Genomic DNA, 20,043 nt, shown 5'->3' with positions numbered 1-20,043 from the left:
CCTTCCTAACACTGGTCAAGGTTGTGACCAGTCAGATGGATCACATTGACAGCCATTAGCACCAGTTCGTGTGGGTGTGTGGGACCACATGCGGCAGGTCCCAGCACTCGCATGTGCTAGAGGAGGCCTGGACAGGTGGTTGGCGGGCGCCTGTGCAGGAGGCAGAACAGGGTCATCTGCAAAGGAAGAGCATATTTTAAACTTGAACAACACAGAAGGCAGTGAGCAACTTTGATGTAAGAACAGATTCTTTATCAGACCAAGCTCAGAGCCAGGGAGCCAGGCACGGTGCACGCCTGTGATCCCAGGGTTAGAAGTAGCGGATAATAAGGAATCAGACACATTCTGGGAAGTGGGTGGGCAAGGCAGGCTTGGCTTCTGCTCCAGAGCGTGCTCCAGAACCTGGCTGTCAAGCACACCTGGGCAGGCTGCCCACCTGCTCTTACCTCTGCGGTAGCGCAGCACTAACTTTCTATTCTCACACCAGCAACCTGGGAGGCTGAAGCAGGAGGATTGCAAGTTCCAGGCCAGCCTGAGAAACTTGGACACTGTCTCAAAATAAAAATTAAAAAGGGATGGGGATATAGCTCAGTGATAAAGCCACCTTCAGGTCCAGTTCCCAGAACCAAAACTAAAATAAAGTCAATTAAAAAATCCGCCAAGTGTCCAGGAAAACTTAGAGGTGGTTCCTTGTTTGAGCCTGCTGAACACAGTCTGATTTTGCAGACTCCACACCAGAAGCGGTGTGTGAGGGAAAGTTTGGGCACACTGAGTGCTGTGTGAGGCCCATGCACTTCAGTGTTTTTGAGATGTGAGAAAGTTGGAAGCCAGAATTGGCTATCAGAAGCTGAGGATGCCAGAGAAGTGGTGTAGGTGCCTGGGCTGCCTCCATCAGGAGTGTGCCCCCCGAGGTGCAGAGAGGACCCGCTGGGACCCACTGCAAGTTGCTTCCTGTTGCTGTCCAGACAGACAGCGTGCTTCAGCAGGTGCAGGTGCTTGAATACCAAGACAGATGATGTCGTGGTGCTCAGGCATGGTGGAGATCAGACCAGATGCAGCATGTGGGCGGCACCCAGCCTGCAGTGGTCACTCCCACCTGAGTTCTAGTGGGTGGGGCCTGGCTGGAGGGAGTACTGGGCTTTCCTGAGATTTCGTTCTGATGCTGTTTTTGCCCTTAGCTACCGGACCATCCTGGAGCTGCAATTCCAGAGGAGCACTTCGAGCTGCTGAGCTCTGGGCATGTGGAGCAAGGTCATGCCTGCCCCTCTGTGTGATTAAGATGTCTGTGTGCAGGGCCCAGTGGCCATTCCAGGAAGCCCAAGGCACATAGGTCCCAGTTCTGCCCCAGCAGGTAGCTGCACAGTGCATGAGAGAATCTGGGCTTGAAGGCTCCGTGTGGAGGGAGAGAACCGCTGTGGGGTCACTGTGGAGTTGTTAGAAATCCTGAGGTGCTGCAAGAGATCAGACACGTGCTTGCAAGTGGGTGGCAAGGTAGACCTTTACTCTGGCCAGAAGGCCTCTGGAGCCTGGCTCTGGAGCGCCTCTAGGTGGGCAGTCCACCTGTCCGTGTCTCTTAGGCAGTGCTGCCCTGGGCCCTGTTTGGAGGAGCTTCAGGTTACAATCTATGAGGTTGGCCAAGGAAGGGCCGTCGTTAAAATGGCTACACCTGGGTCCAGTTGTAGAAGGCTGTATTCTGAAAGGGGACCACTGGGCTGCCCGTTCCCCGAGTTAGTGCAGGAGCCACAGGGATGGGGTGCAGGTGGCAGGTGGCCAGGATCAGCCTCAGGTCGTGTGGGAGGCATGGGGTGATAAGGTGGAACTCCTAGCTGAGGAAGAGAGGAGTTCACAGCCTGTCATCCCTAGTACTTGTTGATTATTTATTGTTTCCTTTAAATTACAAAGTAGGTTAATGCTCATGCAAAGGAGTGTTAATCGTGTATAGTCAGATTGAAAGAGTGAATCCCTTTGATTTCCATACCCCTCCGCCCTTCTTCTGAGGCCTAAGTCCTGCTAGGCATGTTTGGGTGACCCTTTATCCCTGTCAAGCGAGGTTTGGTGCATGTGCATGACTCTCTTCCATTGGTCAGTCACATGGTGATGGGCAGGTGGTTTCCTTGTTCTGTTGCTGGGGCAGGTGTTTCTGCAGGAAAGAGAGCCAGGCTGCAGTGCAGGGTCAGATGCCATGTGGCAGCCAGGACCAGCCGCGGAGTCTGCCTCTCCATTGTGTGCTCTGTGCCCACTCTGGGCAGTGATGATGATTAGAAATTAAAGTGGCTTGCTGCCAGCCTGTTGGGTAGAATCGCCTCCTCATGTTAACTTGGCTCTCTGCATGTCGTGAGATGGAGCGTTCTTGCTGCTTGGCCCTTTTTGAGTCACCAGCAGTTTTGGCCAGTTTTTAAAGTAAACAGTTATGATTATTGTCAACTTTGAAGTTTTTGTGCAAATGTGTTTAAAAAATTGTCACGCTGAGCACACGCTTTAGTGGCTTTTGAGACCACAGGGTTCCCTGGGAAGGCCCTGGGTATCAGCCAGGGGTCTCCAGCAGGGCACCCTCCTCACTTCACCACCCCTGCATCTTTAGAGAGCAAAGCAGTGTCTGCATCCAGTGGTTACTGTGCCGAATTTCCAATTTCCCTAGACCCACCAATTTCTAACAGTTCAGCAAGCAGTTTCGATTTGTAGCATTGGGGATTGATGTTTAGGGATCCAAACTTGAGCCTGTGTTGGATGTCAGAGATTCAGGCAGTCACAGTACTTTGTGGTCTTGAAGTTTTGAAGATGCAGCTTAGCTCACTGTGGGGAAGGCCTGTGCAAGGGTGTGGGTAGAAACTGACATGGACACTGCCCAGTAAGGGGCCCAGAGACACCTGTGGGTTGTGGTTGGCAGCAGGGCTCTGCTTGCAGCGAGCTGGCTTGGTAGAAACGTGTCCTCACACCTTCTTGGGTAAGCATATTCACACACATTATAGTATCTTTTTGAGGGGGCGTGTACCGGGGATTGGACTCGAGGGCACTGGACCCCTGGGATTGGACTCGAGGGCACTGGACCCCTGAGCCACATCCCCAGGCCTATTTTGTATTTTATTTAGAGGCAGGTCTCACTGAGTTGCTTAGCACCGCGCTAAGTTGCTGAGGCTGGCTTTGAACTTGCGATCCCCCTGCCTCAGCCTGTTGAGCCTCTGGGATTACCCGCATGCGCCACTACACCCTGCACCTGGCTAAATAATATCTTAAAGTAATTTTACCAAGCATGTTAGGCACTTAAAGTTAACTTAGATTTAAAGACAATTGAGAGAAGTACTGGCAGATAGAAGGCTGGGCTGAGTGTAGCGTGGCTCCGTGTGAGTGGGTCTCTGAGTGCATCACTTAGGACTGCCTGTGGCCCAGAGCAGGTGCTGGTCTAGGGTCTCGGGGAGCCCTGGGTGCAGGAGTGGAGTATGCTCTGTGGAGGTGATGGGGAGCTGCCACTTGGCTCAGAGGCCCCATTTGAATTCACAGCTTGGAGAGTCCTGTCCAGAGGGACACATTCCCTGCCTGGGAAGGTGATTTGGGGGCTGATAACACCAGCACCTGTGCCACTTTCTGAGGGGATACCCCACCAGCAACAGTGAAGGTGGACCACTGTGTCCTCCTTATTGACAGGGCAGCCTTGTCTACCGCCTCCCTGGTGTGTGCTCAGTGCTTGCAAATGGTATGCAGTAAGTACTTGTCAAGTGAATACGTGATGTAGATGTTCGCAAAGATGGAGTTAGTGACCTTTTAGTGAGCCAGTGCAGGGAATTATTTGCTTGCCACAGATATTTTATCTTGCTTGAAGATAGAAAGGTAAATAAGACAGTTTAGTGGCAAGGCTTTGTGGTGGGTGGGGGGCGTGCAGGCAGACAGGAGGTGCTTACACTGTGGGCGCAGGGGGCATGCTTGACCTTCTCAGTCAGTTCTCCTTCCACTTGTTTGCTTTGTCCTCAGGGCACTTGCACTGAGATGGGGAGGCAGAGACACCCAGGCACTTAAGTTCTGCAGACCTGAGAAACGTAGGACAGGCCTAGAGGCCGCTGCGCAGGAGATGGTGCCCTGCTGAGCTAGGAGGGAGGCCAGAGTGGCTCCCCTTCCCCGTGGCCATCCTGATGTTGCCTGTGGGAGGGCAGGAGGGTTGTGGGAGGCTCACTGCTGCAACGAGGGTGGGGGTGGGGAAGGGGGGCTTTGGGATCTGCCCTGGGCTCAGTTCTGTGTGGAAGATGCAGCCCCTGGTGCAAAGGAAGCCGAGGTTGAGGCTGGTGGGACACGGCGACTGGGTGTGCAGCAGCAGGCAGCAGCAGACACAAGGCAGACGGTGAGGGAGCCAGGCAGCGGGTCCTCAGCGGGTCCTCAGCGGGTCCTCAGCTGGCCATAGAAGTAGTCAGGGGATGAGGAGGTCAGGGTTCCCTGGAGGGTGAGTAGAGAGGAAGAGGCATCTGGGAGCTGGGCTGAGGGTCCAGAATGGGTGGTTAGAAGAGCACAGTCACTGAAGAGCCACCGGAGAGCTAAGAGGAACCCAAGACTGCCCTTCCCATGACAAGGAGGACGTGTGACAGCACATCCTCATGGGCCTGTCCACAGCCTGCATAGACGCAGATTTGGAAGGCCCCATGAGATCATCCCTGCAGGGGCTCATCAGCCTCGCGTCCTGTGTGGGGTTCTGCCTCAAACTTGCGGGTGCTGCTCGGTTCCCAGGGGTGCAAAGCTGGGTTCTTCAAACTGTCTTTATTGCAGATGTGCAAGGGGATGCTCAGGTTCACACCTGATGTCAGTCCTTCCGCATTCGGAAGGCCATGAGGGTCCTTGAGCTTGGTGGTGATTTGCATGCAGTTCCACATTGTTGAGCTCCTGTGAACGTCGTCTTCTGCCAGGCTAAGGGGAGCCGTCCTGTTGAGTCAGTAGTATACCAGTGGATAGAAAGGCATTTGCAGGGCAAGTCCAGGGCTGCTTGCTCTGCTGCAAAGGAGCCGCTACCCGTTCATGAAGTTGGGCTCAGTGATGCCAACCCCGAGTGAGCAGGGGTCTTGCAGCTCCCCTGCCAGCACCCAGATGAGCCCAGAGCCAGAGCTTGGGGCCAGGAAGATGCAGGGACATTTAACCTGGCCCCCCATGTCTCAAGCAGGAGTCCATACCTGGTGGGTCAGCAGTGGGGTGCAGACTGGGATCCAGGCCCTTTGACCTCCACACCAGCACTCTACCCACTAGTCTTTTAAGAGAGGAGCCCAACACAGCCTGTTGGGCTTGTTTTCCTGCCAAGGTCAAGTTTCTGGAGCGAAAAGAGAGGTAAATGTGGGTTGTGGCCTCTCCCCTGCAGCTTCGTGGACAGTGGGAGCCAGAGCAGGGCTCTTGCAGTGAGGATTCTGTGTGGCCTGTGCCCGAGTCTGGCCACGTGTCCTTCTGGGCATTCCAGGGGCTCTTTTCCTGTCAGAAGAGCTGGGGCAGTGCTGTTTTGCGGAGACTGGCCAGTGTCTCGTGCTGAGGCTCTGGGAGCAGGGCACTGTTGGTACTGCTGCCTGCACATTCAGCTTCCTGAGCCACAGGCAAGTGTGGGGTGGGTGCAACTTGTGGCCTGTGCCTGGCTTTGCATGTGAAGGTGACTGGAGTGGTTAGTGTTCACCAAAACTGCATTGAGTGACTTCTGAGGTGGTGGCTGCGTCTTGCTTGGTAAGGGCCACATGCACCTGTTACAAGCCTTACAAGGGTGCAGTCCACACGCAGTAAACAGCATGTTTGATGTCGGAGCATGTGAGACTGAGGCTGTGCACACACCCAGGAGCCCCTCGCTGGGCACTCCTCTGCCTCTGTGGGACTCTTCCTTCTGGCCCACATGCAGCCCCTCTGCTTTCTGGTACCATAGGTGAGTGTGCATATTGTGTAGTTTATAAAATGGAATGTGCTGTTTGTATTGTCCCCCCCACCCCCCGGCTGTGTTCATTCAGCATAATTATTGAGATTCCTTTGGTGTTGTGTATATCAATAGCTCACCCCTTTCTATTTCTCAGTACTTTTCCATAATATTTAGATATCTCTGAAGTTGGCTTTTCACTTGTTGGACTGTTTTGAGGTTTCCAGTTTTTGGTTGTCCCACGGAAAACTGCTGTGATTAACTGGGGACTTTGTGAGAACGTGTGTTTGCCTTCACCTGGCAGCTGCCCGGGATGGAGGCTGCATCCCCTGTTGGGGGAGACTGTTCAGGGACTCTGGAGGTGGGCCGCTTTGGTCCATGTGCCACATGTAGCCTTGTGGATTTAGTCTGTGTCTCCCTGATGACTAGAGGTGCTGGCCGTCTCCTTGTTCGTCTGTCGAGGTCTGTTGCCACAGCTTTGTGTGGGTTTCTATTTCCTGCGGAGCTTGAGAGTTTCGTGGATGTTCTGGGTGGAGGCCCTGCCCGTCAGGTGGAGGCTTGCAGGGTCCTGGCTCGGCTTGTCTTTCCTCCCCATGTCTTTGGGTTGGGTGCAGTCCGGCTTGGTCCCTTGGTTCTCCATGGACTGCTTCTGGTGATCTAAGCTGTGCCTGTCTTCTTTCTCCTTGGAGTTTTTGTCTTAGGTTTTGCCTGTAGGCTTGGGTCCATTGGAACCCATTTGGTACATGGTGTCCTGGTACAGTCCCTCTAATTCCTGAAGACACAAGCATAAGAGAAAGGGCCTTGCTGGCTCCTGTGGACAGCAGACATCACTGGGTTGCCATTACGCCTGCAGCCTCCACCAGGAGCACACAGGGCAGAGGGTCCCCAGCCCATGGCTCCAGAGCCGGTCCAGCCTAAGAAGACTGTCTCCACCGTCGTCTGTTCTGCCCTGTACCTGCCTGGGGGCTGCCGAGTCGATGTTGGGCTGGTCTCCCCAGGCTGCCGCTTTCCAAGGCGTCTTGAGAGAAGAGCCGCTGGCTTGGACTCTGCCTCTTGGTCATTATTCGAATTCCCCGGCCTGTGCACCTCTGCACGAGCTTTAGAGTTGGCTTGCCACCCTCTGTTCAGAGGGCACTGGCCTGTAGGTCCAGGACTGTGCATCCACAGCGTGGTTGGACAGGGCCAACCCAGGACAGCATGTCTTTCTGTGGGGAGGCTGTTTCCCTGCCGTGCTGTTGGTAGCCTCCAGGCCGGGATGAGTGGAGGCCCACAGATTGACCATGCCTCTGCTGAGCGCAGGGAGCTGCAGACGTGGGCTTGAATTGGGTCAGTGTTTTCCCACACCTGGCACCAAGTGGTGTGTGTCCGTCTTGAGGCCACATGAGTTCAGTGGTGAGCAAGTTTCAAAGGAAAGGTGCCCATTTGTACTCTCACTCATACCTCTTAGAGAAGCAGAACCCGCCCTTTCATGGGGAAAGGCTGGGCCTGAGGTGCACTCCACGTCCATACAGGGAGAGGCTAGGCTTGCTGCCGCTGTTGGCCTCAGAGGATGTCATTTCTGCTCTCTCCTGGGCCCTTTTGTTGTGTGCTCTCTGGGCCCGTGTTTCTCCTGCTGGGCGGCTCTGGAGCCATGGGCTGGGGACCCTCTGCCCTGGGTGCTCCTGGTGGAGGCTGCAGGCTAATGGCAACCCAGTGGTGTGCTGCAGCCCCCGCCCCAGGATGTCTGCAGTCCACAGGCAGCCAGCAAGGCCCTTTTTCTTAGCTTGTGTCTTCAGGACTAGGACTGTTGTGTGTCAGTGGGTGGGCAGGTTGCCCCCAAGACAGTACGAGACCTGTGGGGCCCTGGGAGGCCATGCCCAGTCCTTGCATTACCTGGGCGTTCTTGGGCTCTTGTCTTCACGGCAGCTCTGAACCCGCCCCCACATTGGGTGACACTGCCTCTTGGTCATGGCTCTTCCTTTTTCCACGTGTACAGGTTGGACTTGTGCTAGTCGTGTGCCGGTCTTGGGGAGTGGAGGTGTGGGTGAGCTACGGCGGGTCTGTGATTGCACTGCCCCTACGCGTCCTGTGGCTTTCTGGGTGTCAGGACCCATGTGGTACCTGTCTTGGGCTGGCCTCCAGGGGGGCTGGTCCTTTACCCTGGTGTGTACAACACCTGTCCCTCCCTTCTTCTCCTGAGATTCCTCTTGTCTCCTTTGGGGACTGGCCCACGTTTTCTGGGTCCTGTCTTCTGCTTTCTAAGTTTTCCGTGTCTTAGTGGCCTTAACTTCTAGAAGGTGCTTGTTTTGAGACCAGGTGTGCCTGAAGTGGAGCTTGCTACAGTCTGCTGGGGTCCGGGTCTTTTCCTCCAGGTGGCTGGCTAGGGCTGCACTGGTGGGCTCCCTGCCCACCTGCAGGCTGGGCCTTCTGCTGTGCAGGCCTCCGTCCAGGACAGCGCCTTGGTGAGGGCTTTTTCTAGAGCTCTGCCGGCCTCTGTCTTTTCTACTGATTCTGGGATTTCAAGAGTCCGTTCCAGGGTCTTAGACTGTCTACTCACGGTTGGGTCCTCAGGATGATCTTGGGGTTTTGTCGCCCCTCCCGAGTTCTGCCCCTCTCCTTCCCATGTTTTCTGGGAGCACACCTTGGCCCTGCTGGCCATTGTGTGAGTCTGGACTGCCACGTGGGTGTTCTTTGAAACTTGGAAGAGGCCATTCTTACTCACTTAGTCACTCTGTTGCTTGGGCTCTGCATTTGTGTTGGGGCTATCGGCAGGTTCCTTGCTGGGGTCCTTGTAGGGCCATGCTGCAGAGGGAGCTTCCTTGCAGGTGACTCTGGCAGCAAGATGGGACCAGACCCCCTTCACACTTCCTCGCCCAGAAAGGTGGACAATTTGGATGAGTGTCAGCTCAAGTGTGCAGTTTAAATTTTTAGAATGCAAAGAAAACTACATAGGGTTAGGGAGCCGCCATGCCTGGTAGGGGGCCTTGCTGGGGCTGATCTCTGCTTTGCCCTTGGTACCTATGTTTTACTGCCAAGTGGGCCAGGGCTGATACCGAGGCTCTGGGTTTTCCAGCCTGTCCTGCTTTGGGAGGAGCAGTGTCCACTGAGAATCCCTGAGGGCTCTCCTCCATGGCTAGATGCACGCTGCCGATGCTTGGGCAGGAGCCATCCCAGGACACTTGCTGGTGCAGCTGTGGGCCCCACAGAGAACCGGCCCCCGTTGAGCTGATGGAAGACGGGCAAGAGAACCTGGAGGTTGAGCAGCATGTTGTCATGTGCAGGGAGATTCGAGAGTGAAGCAAATTCAAGTTCTGGAGATGAGAAGTGTGTCAGTTGAAGTGGAATTCGGTGCCCATGTGGCAGCCAGTAAGGGGACAGCTGAGGTAGCCAGAGTTGAGTGTAGGGGTGCTGTGACGTGTAGGGGTGGCTGGTGCTCACACTGCTTCTCCTGGACACCCTCATGCCGGGGCCAGCCGGGTGGTGGAGGGGGAGCATATCTAGGGTATGCCATGCTCCTGGTCCAGGGCTGGGGATGGAGCTGGGAGTCTGCCTGCCCAGCCCCTCAGTGTTCCTGCATTCAGGGATCTGTAGGGTTAGGCACCTTCTTTTCCATAACTTAAAATGAAAAGGTGTGTTTTCCAAAAGCCACCAGAGTAAAGGACGGCGCAGGGCACTGCCAGGTCGGCTCTGACAGAGGGTCTGCTGCACAGGATCTGGGCCAGTGAAGCGGAGGGTGTCGGGGTGGGGTCCTGCAGCTTGGCAGCTGATATCTGGCTGCACTTGCTGGAGGGTCGCCTGAGGAGCCTCGAGCTCCTGGTGCGTATCGTGGCAGTGCAGCCCCGGCATTTCCAACATGCCCCCCAGGTCCAGCCCCGTGCCTGCTCCCACTGTGCAGTAGCGGGCACAGGCTGAACTAGGAAGGCCTGTCCTCTGTGGCTTGGCTTACCTCTGCAGAGCAGTCTGTGGCTGTCTTGTAGTCAGGAGACGGCAGCCAGGAGTCCTGCGGAGCAGGGGAGAGCAGTCTTGCCCTCTGACCTGGGCCGTTTCCCTGGTTGCTTTCACCACAACCCAGGGCTCCTTCTCCCCTGGCTAGTTGCCCTCCCATTTTGGGGTAGGGTGGCTGCCTTGGAAGAGCCGTGGTGGCGAGGTGGTGAGAGCCTTGTCGTGGGCAGGCCAGGGAGGAGCCCTGGGCTCCAGGCCCTACATCCAGAGCTTGTGTCCAGCACCTGGGTGATGTGGACGGTGGGTGAAACCTGTTCGTAGAAGCTGGGATATTCTCAGGCTGGAAACGCCTGCTGGTTTGTTGTGCACCTTCCGAGGCTCTACATTTTGGTAAAGATGCGGTAAAGAGTGTGGTTGATCAAAGGGATCAGGAACACGGTCAAGTCGGTAGAGCACTGGGCTTTTCTGATATCTAGTGCTTTAGGGAGGGCAGGAGTCATTCCGTCTTCCTGGGACCTGTGATTGTGGGTAGGGGCATGGGCCCTGGAAGAGTTGGTAGGCCTGGGAAGGGACCAAGGGAGAAATGTGGAGGGCCATCCCGGAGAGGCCGCTTCCTGTTGCTCCCCGCGCCCTCCTGGCCTCCGCACAGGTGGCCTTGGGAACTGCTGGTGGAGCGCTTTGCCCTGAGTTTAAGGTGATGAAAAGTAGGGAATTAGCTTGTGTTTTCACCAAAAAGGAAGTTGTGAATAGTTGTGGATCTTGTATCGTGTCACGTTTTGTAGCCACGAGAGTCATGTTTCTGAAGGATGTTTAATTATGTGGGAATGCTCAAGAGCAGAGCAGAGAGCAGAGAGAACAGCAGACTGAAACCCACAGTGCCTCAGTCCCCTCGTGGTCACCCGGAGGGTGCTTGTGCTCACCCACATGCAGGGAGGCTCCTGGGGAGTGTCCAGCTGTATTGACCAAGGGTGGGGGCCGTTTCAGGAGATGCCTGTTTTCCTTGTACTTTTTCTCGTTTCTCAAAATTTCTACAAAGAACACTCCATTCTATACTGAGACTGAATTCACTAAAAAGGAAGTCTCAGATTGTTCTCTTGGTGCCATCGGGATGTGTGACCTTTCTTGCTCTCCGTGTTGGCTGAGTGTACATTAAGGTCAGGAGCCTGGAGCCTTTGGGGCCCTCCCACACCTCTTCCCATGAGCCCTGGAGTGGCCTCTGAAGGTCTCTCTGGTGGACCTCGACCTTCCCCTGGTGTGGGCTGAATGAGTGGAGCTGTGTGCCGTCTGCTAGCGCTATCCTCCTTGCTGTTGGTCCCTTGCACAGGTGCGGGAAGGGCCTGCATCGGGGTCTGACTGAAGAGCCAGGTGGCTGTCCTCCAGGAGCTCTGAGGGAGCACCCTGCCTGCTGGCCGATACCCTGTTTGGAGTGAGGCGAGGGCCACACCTGGCCAGTTGTGCATGGTGGCTGGTTCTTCCCAAACAGTATGCATGAGGTGCCCTGCAGGTGCAGAGGGCTGGCGAGCGGTGGGGAGGACTGACGAGTGCTTTGGTAGGTCAGACGTGGCGGCTACTGTTCCACGCTGCGCTCTGAGATGAGGGTGTTTCTCTGGTCTTGAGTGTGTGCCAGGCGTGTCTGTTGGAGAGCAGTGGTGGGAACCTGAGTCCACACACCCAGGCCACAGTGCTCCAGGCAGCTGTTGGCCGCCCACTCCGCTTCGCAGCTGTGTCTGCCTTCTTGTCATCCCACGGTTGTGGTTGTGATGTTCTGTAACTGGGGACACTTCAGGTGGCCCTGGGAAGCAGCTGCGCGGCTGCTCACGGGGCTTCCTCAGGGGTCAGCTGGGGTTGTTGGGCCTATGGCTTTAAAGTCTGCATGGCGCCTTCCAGACCCGTCCTTCCCTTTGCTTACACATTTGGCTCAGTTACAGATGTTTTTAATGCCGGAGACAGGCACAGGTACTTGCTTTAAGTCACATGGCAGGACTTTGGATTCATCCTTCAACTTTGCCCTAACCATGGCCACACTGGTCCTGTCTGTAGGCATGCTGGCCGTGTCTGCAGTGTGCTGGCCGTGTCTGTAGGCCCATCTCATGGCTGACAGTTGGCGACATCCAAAATGCCACTTACTTTGTTGCTGTTTCACCAATGTTTTAAAATATTCCTTTTTTTTTATTGGTTGTTCACAACATAACAAAGCTCTTGACATATCATATTTCATACATTAGATTCAAGTGGGTTATGAACTCCAAATTTTTACCCCAAATGCAGATTGCAGAATCACGTCGGTTACACATCCACAATTTTACATGATGCCCTATTATAACTGTTGTATTCTGCTTCCTTTCCTATCCTCTATTATCTCCTGTCCCCTCCCCTCCCATCTTCTCTCTCTATCCCGTCTACTGTAATTTATTACTCTCATTGTTTGTTTTCCCGTTCCCCTCACAACCTCTTATATGTAATTTTGTATAGCAATGAGGGTCTCCCTTCATTTCCATGCAATTTCCCTTTTCTCTCCCTTTCCCTCCCATCTCATGTCTCTGTTTAATGTTAATCTTTTCTTCCTGCTCTTCCTCCCTGCTCTGTTCTTAGTTGCTCTCATTATATCAAAGAAGACATTTGGTATTTGTGTTTTAGGGATTGGCTAGCTTCACTAAGCATAATCTGCTCTAGTGCCATCCATTTCCCTGCAAATTCCATGATTTTGTCGTTTTATAGTGCTGCGTAATACTCCATGGTGTATAAATGCCACATTTTTTTTTTATCCATTCATCTATTGAAGGGCATCTAGGTTGGTTCCACAGTCTAGCTATTGTGAATTGTGCTGCTATGAACATCGATGTGGCAGTATCCCTATAGTATGCTCTTTTAAGGTCTTCAGGGAATAGTCCGAGAAGGGCAATAGCTGGGTCAAATGGTGGTTTTAAAATATTTCTTTGAATTTCCATGGATATAATTTTTTAAGGAAAAGGGCTTCTGCTCATTCACTAACTGCTCAGTTAAGAATTCTAAGTTGGAGCTGAAGCCGAGGTTGCTGCGATGCTCTCGTTGGCTGCCTTGCCACAGTGCTTGGTGAGCTCCTAGCTGGACGGGAGGGGGGTCTGCAGTGGGTGGGTAGATGCAGCAAGTGGCTTTCAGCAAGGCTCCTCTTGTTGTGTTGGACAGTTTTGTTCTCCCTTGTGACTCCTACCATCTCTGACCTTGCAGCTGGCTGGACACCTGGCCTTGGCGCCCTGCTCAGGTGCCGATGTCCTGGAGAGACGTGGTCTCCCTCCAGAGCTCTGAGGTGGAGGCAGCACTAGAGTGGGTGTCTCGGCAGCTGGGTCAGGCTCCTTTGTGTGGCTTCAGCGTGGTTTATTTCTAAGGGATGTTGGGGGACGCTCTCTTAATAGCATCAAGGGTGGCTTTGGGTCAGGACTCTAGAGTGAGCCCAGGAGAGAGCCTGCAGTGTCAGAGCTCTTCAGCACCGAGATGGCTGGTTCTGGTTCCTGGGAGAGGCCTGGCCTGCGGGGGATGCACCTCTGTCTTGGTCCATTGCCCTCACTTCCGTTTTCCAGCTGGGCCATGCAAGGATGCCAGTATTTTCCTCAGGCTCAGAGGCGACCTGTAGTAGGAGAGTAAATGTGAACGTTGGTTGTGTTTCCGTTTCAGATGCACATATGACATCACTGGTTGCTGCTTTGAGGCTATAATTACTGCCCAGCCTGACTGGTGGGATTTGCTGCTTTCCTAAGATTTAGCTGAAGAACCTTGAAGGGCGAGGGGTTCTTCCTGTCCTGCCTGTGGCCTGTGCATGTCCCAGGTCAACTGTGGAAGAACAGTACTGCCCACACCTCCCCAGAGCAGTGTTCCTACCCAGAGCAGTGGACCCTGCTCTCTCTCTTCTGCTTTGTTCGAATGTCCTAGGGCACAAGGTGGGGGAAACTTGGCAGGACTGTAGCAATAGTCGTGTCCTGTAGGTGCAGCCAGGCACCCACAGCTGGCAGAGGCAGGACCCATGGAACAGCAGGCATACTTCAGTGCCTCAGACAGAGGTGGGTTGCGAGGTGGATGGAGTAGAGTGTCCCAAGGGCGTAGGCTTGAGGTACCAACAGAGCTGGCCCTTCCTTTGAGGCGGAAGCAGAACTGTGACACTGGCTGGCTCAGGACAGTGGCAGAGGCAGGGGCACCCCGCACGGTGGAGGGTGCGTGCTTGTGCAGGCTTTGGCATCTGCAGAGCAGGTGGCTGCTGGGGCGGACGGTGTGGCTGTGCCGCCTGGCTGTTGTGTTAAGGCAGGCTCTCAGGTTCTTCTAGCACCTCCGACAGTCTGTCCTGACTCCACCCTGCTGGAACCCGCATGTGTGTTCCTTTGCAGACCCCTGTGAGGGGTGTCCTTTGCACAGGGCTGAGGAGCATTTCCTGATGCGCAGTCTCCTCTGTCCCCAGGAATGGTCCTTGTGCGGAGCGAGAATGGGCAGTTGTTAATGATTCCTCAGCAGGCCCTGGCCCAAATGCAGGCCCAGGCCCACGCCCAAGCCCAGCCTCAGAGCACCATGGCGCCCCGCCCTGCGGCCCCCACAAGTGCCCCTCCCGTCCAGATCTCCACTGTACAGGTGAGTACACGAGGCCTGCTGAGTGGCTGTCCCAGGCTCAGCCTGCCCCTGGCCTGCTCCATGCCACCATGCATGCTGAGGAGGCCGTGCCACAGGTCAGTTGTTATTGTGCCAGTGGGCACCAAAACGTGAGGATGCCTTCTGACCCACCATCAGGTGGAGCCCGGTTGGCACCACCTTCTTCCTATCCCAGGGCTGTGCTGGTTCAGAAAAACCCACTCCTGCAAACTGAGCTCAGCATAGCTGACTGAGTGGGGTCAGAGTGGGTCATCTCCCGGACGGTCCTTGGCCCTTATTCCTTGCCTCTTGCAGTTCACCTTTTGGTGCCTTGGTTTCCTCCTCTGCAGAGTGGAGATGGCATCAGCATGCACATAGCTCGAGGGACTGTGGAGGGCTGAGCCACAGTCAGCTGCTAAGTCATGGAGCAGAGCAAGGGCCGAGCAAGTCCAGGCCCCTCTTGTGGGGCAGCATGTGGGCTTCACAGGGCTGCCCCACATCTGCCCTCTGAGCTGTGGGCAGGATGGGCACAGGATGCTGAAAGCCGAGTTCCCGGCTGTGTTCTTCCCAGTGCCTGATGTCCTGATGTCCCCACAGTGTCTGTGGGCACAAGCCGTTCACTACCTGCTCCTACCTGGTGCAGTGGCCACATTCAGGCTGGTTGGCAGGCTGGCAGATGAAGTGAAGGAGGACGTTCCTGGCTCTTTCCTCTGTGACTCGGCCGTGCTCCTCTGGGGGGGGGGTGCCCCTGTCCCCTAGACGGGGTGTGTTCATGCCACAGATGGATGTAGGCCCCCAGTATCTGAAATAGTGCAGGGTGGCACCTTCCAGGCCAGCGTGTGCTGTCTCTGAGCAAGAAGCTCTTGGACAGCATTTGTGGCTTGGCTTTGCTGGTGGGCTCTGCTGCCACCGTCTGACTGTCCTGCTGCAGCTGTCAGCTCTTCTCCAACCTCACTGCAGCCGGGAGGTATCTCTGCCCTGGCACTCCCCTCCACGCGGCCACAAGGACCCCCTGTGGCGGGGATCAGCTGGCTTCCCTGCGGTTGCTTTTGTGCAGAGGTCCCATTATGTAGGCTTGTCAGTCTCCTGGTGTTTCAGGAGAATCTAAGAAGAGCTGTTGACCATAGGCTTCTGCCTTGGTGAGAAAGCTGTAGACAGGAGGTGTCACTGCTCATTGTGGACCCACCTGAGTGCACCAGTTAGCGACAAGGATTGGTTTTTGTGTGCATTGGGTGGCTGTGGAATCACTTTCACATTAGCTTGTTTTACACGACAACTTATTTTCAGGCTCCTGGCACACCTATCATTGCACGGCAGGTGACCCCCACTACAATAATTAAGCAAGTGTCTCAGGCCCAGACGACGGTACAGCCCACTGCAACCCTGCAGCGCTCCCCTGGGGTGCAGGTAAGAGACAGCAGCCCTGCACATTGTGGGGCTCTTGGACACAGTGTGGGTTTTCTTTGCAATGACCAGGCCTTGTGAGTGTTTATTTTGGATACCAAGCTGAATTTAAACAGGAAGGCTCTCTGGGAGGAAAGGGACTGTTCTCTACCTACTAACTCGGAATAGATCAGGGTTCATTTTTCTTTAAAGCTGCATGGAATGTAACACCAACAGCACTTGAGAAGCTTCCCACAAGGCCGAAGCTAAGATCCATGGCCTTAGTAAGTTGCCCGAGACCCAGCCAGGTGTACTTGCAGAGGGCGTGTCTGCTGCGCGGCTCCTCTGTGCAGCACCTTGGTGCTCGCGGTGCCCTCGTGCTGGGGACATGGGCACTCTTCTCATCCTGCTGCTGAGGCATTGCAGGTGAGCTGAGGGAGCATTTGAACCTGCTGCTGTTCTCCTGGCCAGGGTCTGCTCCAGCTGTGTGCCAGCTACCAGGATGCACTGCCTCCATTTGCGTGAGCTCTGGCCTTTGCCAGGATGACAGACAGTTCTGGAAATGTTCATCAACCCTAGTGGGTTGTTTTAAAAATAGTGTTTAGGCTGTGGGAGAGGAGAGTGCTCTGCTGCTGCTGGTCCAGTGGTGTGTGCTGATGCTCCTGACAGACTGGCCTCTGGCCCCACCTGTAGAGAGGCTCTGTGTGGCAGCCTAGCTGGCTCCTGTTACAGAGGCAGGGAAAAGTCTGGCCAGGGAGGCACATACCTGGCCAGGGAGCCACCTGAGTAGGGAGGCAGTACTCTCTGGGACTCAGGTGGGAGCAGCTGGAGCATGTGGCTCAGAGTCTTTCCTGGTCTGGTGTTTGTGGGTGTCCATAGTCACAGGGCCCTGCAGCGTTGATGCTGGGTGCAGCTCCTGCCCACTGACCTGTGGTCCGCACAGCAGTGCAGCCGTAACAGTGTTCTCCGTCTGGGGGGATGGGGCGGGGGTCCTAGTGCAGCCTGGCCCCGGGCCCCCTTTGTCTCTCCTGAGCCCGTCCCTCGTTCCCGCTGGTGGCTGTGGGAGTGCAGGCTAAAGAGCAGCTGAGCGGAGCAGAGCAGGACAGGGGCCTTCCCGGGAGGAGTTTCCGCCCTGTCCTTGTCACTGCCTTTCCCTGGTGGGTTTCTGAGACGGAGTGAAGTTCCTGGTTGAGCTCTCAACTTGGGTTTGGTGAAGACAAGATCATTGAAGGAGGGAGGCTGTCCGTGCACCAGCTGGGGGGATGGGTCACTTGTCCCAACAGGCACCTGCCCTCTCTCACTGGCCGCCCGGTCTGCCCTTGCACGTTTTCTTTGTGAAGTGTGCTGCTCGGTGGTTTCCGTGAGTGAAGGCGGTCCACCTTTGCTGCTGTGGAGGAAGCCTGCACAGAGGCCTCGCCTGCCCTCCAGCGCTGGACACTCAGCCTCGCACTGCCCTCTGTCTTCAGAAAAGAGCAGTGTTTTAAAAATTGGAGGAATGAGATGGTGACAGATTTATAAATTGGAAAAGCACTGATTTAAAAAAAAAACAAAAACCAGTCAATATATGTATCACAATTTTTCATGTAAACTAGAAATTTGGGGAGTTTAGAGATCTGAGGCCCAAGGTGGGAGCTGTCGTGCCATGTGAAGTCTGGCTTCCCCTTTGCTTGGTGTGTGTCCCTTTGTCTGGCAGAGGTCCCTTGTCCACCAGCAGTGTGCTGGCACTGACCACCAGTGTCAGATTCCTGTGGCCCCTTGTGGGGACAGGGGAGCTGGGCTTGGTGTCGAGGGCAGCCAGGACTGTGCCTGCCATGGTGGCTGGCGCTGTGTGGGGTTGCAGTTGAGGAGTGCGCCCCTTTCCTGCCCACTCTGAGGAGGGCATGGTGGTCATCAAGATGACTCACTGCCACCACGTGCCTTGTACTGGTGTGTCGTCCCGACCAGTTCTAGACACCGGAGGGCAGCGCGTTCCCGTGGCGGGTCTCCAGGCGTGCGTCCTGCGGCATGGCCCTCAGCTGTCCGGGTCCCCCTCTGCAGGAAGCCTTGTCTTTCACCGGCTTTGGCGGCATGGGAGGCACTCACCTCGTGCTTTGGACTCTTGCAGCCTCAGCTGGTCCTGGGCGGCTCTGCCCAGGCAGCTTCACTCGGGACGGCCACAGCTGTGCAGGCAGGGGCACCTCAGCGCACGGTCCCAGGGACGGCCAGCGCCTCCACAGCTGCCACGGTAAGACCGCTTCTCCTCAGTTCTCCCAGAGCCACCTGCTGCTCACCAGCCAGAGCGGGGCTTTGAGCCGCCCTGGGTTTCTGGCCCAGACTGCTGGCTGGGACGCACAGGGCCCCAGTCCCATTCCAGCCAGCTCGAAGCACTGGCACACGGAGGCCTGCAGCTGTAGGAGCGTGAGGCAGGCTCTGCTGTCTGTCCTCTGTGCCTCATGAGGGGCACTTGAGGGCAGGGGCCACTGAGGTTTCAGACAATACAGACTTGGGAATGGCAAAAGCCTCTGCAGTCACGTTTGACAAAATGACAAGTGGCCACAGGGCACTGCAGGCTGTAGAATAGCCCTGCTGTCTGTGTCCTCTGGACCTGGACCTTGGGCAGCTGGCATGGTGACTTAGACCTTGCTTCCTCGTGCTGCTTTGCCGAGTACTTTCCATGGATCTTAGTGGCTGCCTTGGAGTTGGGACCTGTGTAGGGATGGGATCAGTCCCTCTCGGTGGTCAGCAGCACCAAGGTGAATGTCCTGCAGCTTCCTCTTGTCGCACTCTGGTCATCTCAGTTGCCTTCCTAGAGGGAGTTCCTGGGCCAGTGGGAGGCAGGCGTGTGTCTGTGGGGGCCGTGCCCAGCAGCAGCTCCAAGGGGCAGCTCACCTCCCTGAAAGCAGCTTAGAGGCAGCGTTTACCCCTCTTTTTCAAGTGTGCATGTTTTGGCTTAACAGAGGTCACGGTGAAAATCTTTAGTGAGTTTTTACCTTGTTTCTTTCTATTTGAATCCAGGAAACCATGGAAAACGTGAAGAAATGTAAAAATTTTCTGTCTACGTTAATAAAACTGGCTTCATCTGGTAAACAGTCCACAGAGACAGCAGCTAACGTGAAAGAACTGGTGCAGAACTTACTGGTAAGGAGCGCGGGAGTGCCCTTGCCTCACGTTGGTGTGACGAGCGCAGAGCAGCTGTGCCCTGTCAGATGTGCCCGGATGCTGCCCAGCCTGCCATGCGCAGGCCAGTGCTCTGACATCTCCTGCTTGAGGAGAATGGGCTAGCGTTGGAGAGGGTGTGGTGGGCCCTTCTCAGAGGCAGGTGGCTGTCACTTGAGTGTGTGACGTCTCGGGAGGAGGAATGAGACTGAAGATGCACCTCTTGGGCATGTTTTTAGGGGTCTGCCTTCTTTCTCTTCCCTCCCCCGCTTGTTCCGCTTTTAAATGGAGAGTTTCAAGCACTTGGTGAAGTGGGAGCGGCATCTTCTCCCAGCCGTCTTTCCCAGGTCATGTGCAGGGGTTGCATCTGTGCCCACCCTGGCCACCTCCTGCACTCCTATGCCTTGACTGACCCAGGGTGGTCTCTGATGGGCGTGGGCACACTCACACAGGCGGAGTCCTCCGCTGCTGCGCACCTGGTCTGCATCCCTTCCCAGTGTCTGTGAAGTCAGGATGCACACTAGGTCCAGGTGTGCGGGCGGCGCTCTCTGAACCTGAGCACCTCCGTCCTCTGGCTCTTGTTTCTTTCCTGTGGTTTATTTTTGAGGAAACTGGTTGTTGAACATCTCCTGGACTTTCAGAGTCCTGCATTTTCTTTCTGCTGGTGGAGTTTGCTGGCCTAGACTGGAACGCACAGCTGGACTGCCGGCCGTCTCTCCCAGAGGGGGCTGCAGGGGAGGCCGCTCCGCCAGCCCAGCGCTGCAGCCTTGTTGGGCTGAGTCCTTCTCCACCTGCTGCTGCTCTTCACTCCTCAGCTGTCTCTAGCAGTTGCCCCCAAAGCACTGCCTCCTTCCCAGGGCCCCAGCAGCCCCATCCACCCTTTCTAACATGACCTTTTTGTAGCCCAGGATGCTGCTGGCCACCGCCTCTGACCTGTCACTTAGGGCTGGGCTTGGCTATCGGCAGCGAGTAGCCTTGAGTACAAGTGACTCATGACAGGAGAGGCTCGTCCTCCAGTGCTCCCTGCCGGGTAGTCCCTTGTCTGGCTGCTGGTGCTTCTGCTTTGGCAAGAGAGCTGGAGTCCTCCAGAAACCTGCCTTAGTCATGGCGTCTGTCCCCAGACTCTGTGTCGGGAGGACCCTGGTGGCTGTCTC

The 20,043-nt window shown here is 55.6% G+C and overlaps 1 protein-coding gene across 1 annotated transcript in view; it reads left to right on the top strand.

The window, feature by feature from the left end:
* Window positions 1–20,043, top strand: part of Taf4 (TATA-box binding protein associated factor 4) — a 70,040-nt gene that overhangs the window by 27,721 nt on the left and 22,276 nt on the right. The window contains exons 2-5 of the mRNA XM_078052092.1: window positions 14,208–14,374; window positions 15,659–15,778; window positions 17,859–17,978; window positions 18,749–18,871. Of these exons, the coding sequence (XP_077908218.1) occupies window positions 14,208–14,374; window positions 15,659–15,778; window positions 17,859–17,978; window positions 18,749–18,871 (530 nt within the window). The remainder of the gene's footprint in view (window positions 1–14,207; window positions 14,375–15,658; window positions 15,779–17,858; window positions 17,979–18,748; window positions 18,872–20,043) is intronic.

Source organism: Ictidomys tridecemlineatus, chromosome 5, assembly GCF_052094955.1.
Source record: "Ictidomys tridecemlineatus isolate mIctTri1 chromosome 5, mIctTri1.hap1, whole genome shotgun sequence".
Classification (NCBI taxonomy): domain Eukaryota; kingdom Metazoa; phylum Chordata; class Mammalia; order Rodentia; family Sciuridae; genus Ictidomys; species Ictidomys tridecemlineatus.
Note: the sequence above shows the minus strand (reverse complement) of the source record. Positions and strands in the feature narration are given on the sequence as shown.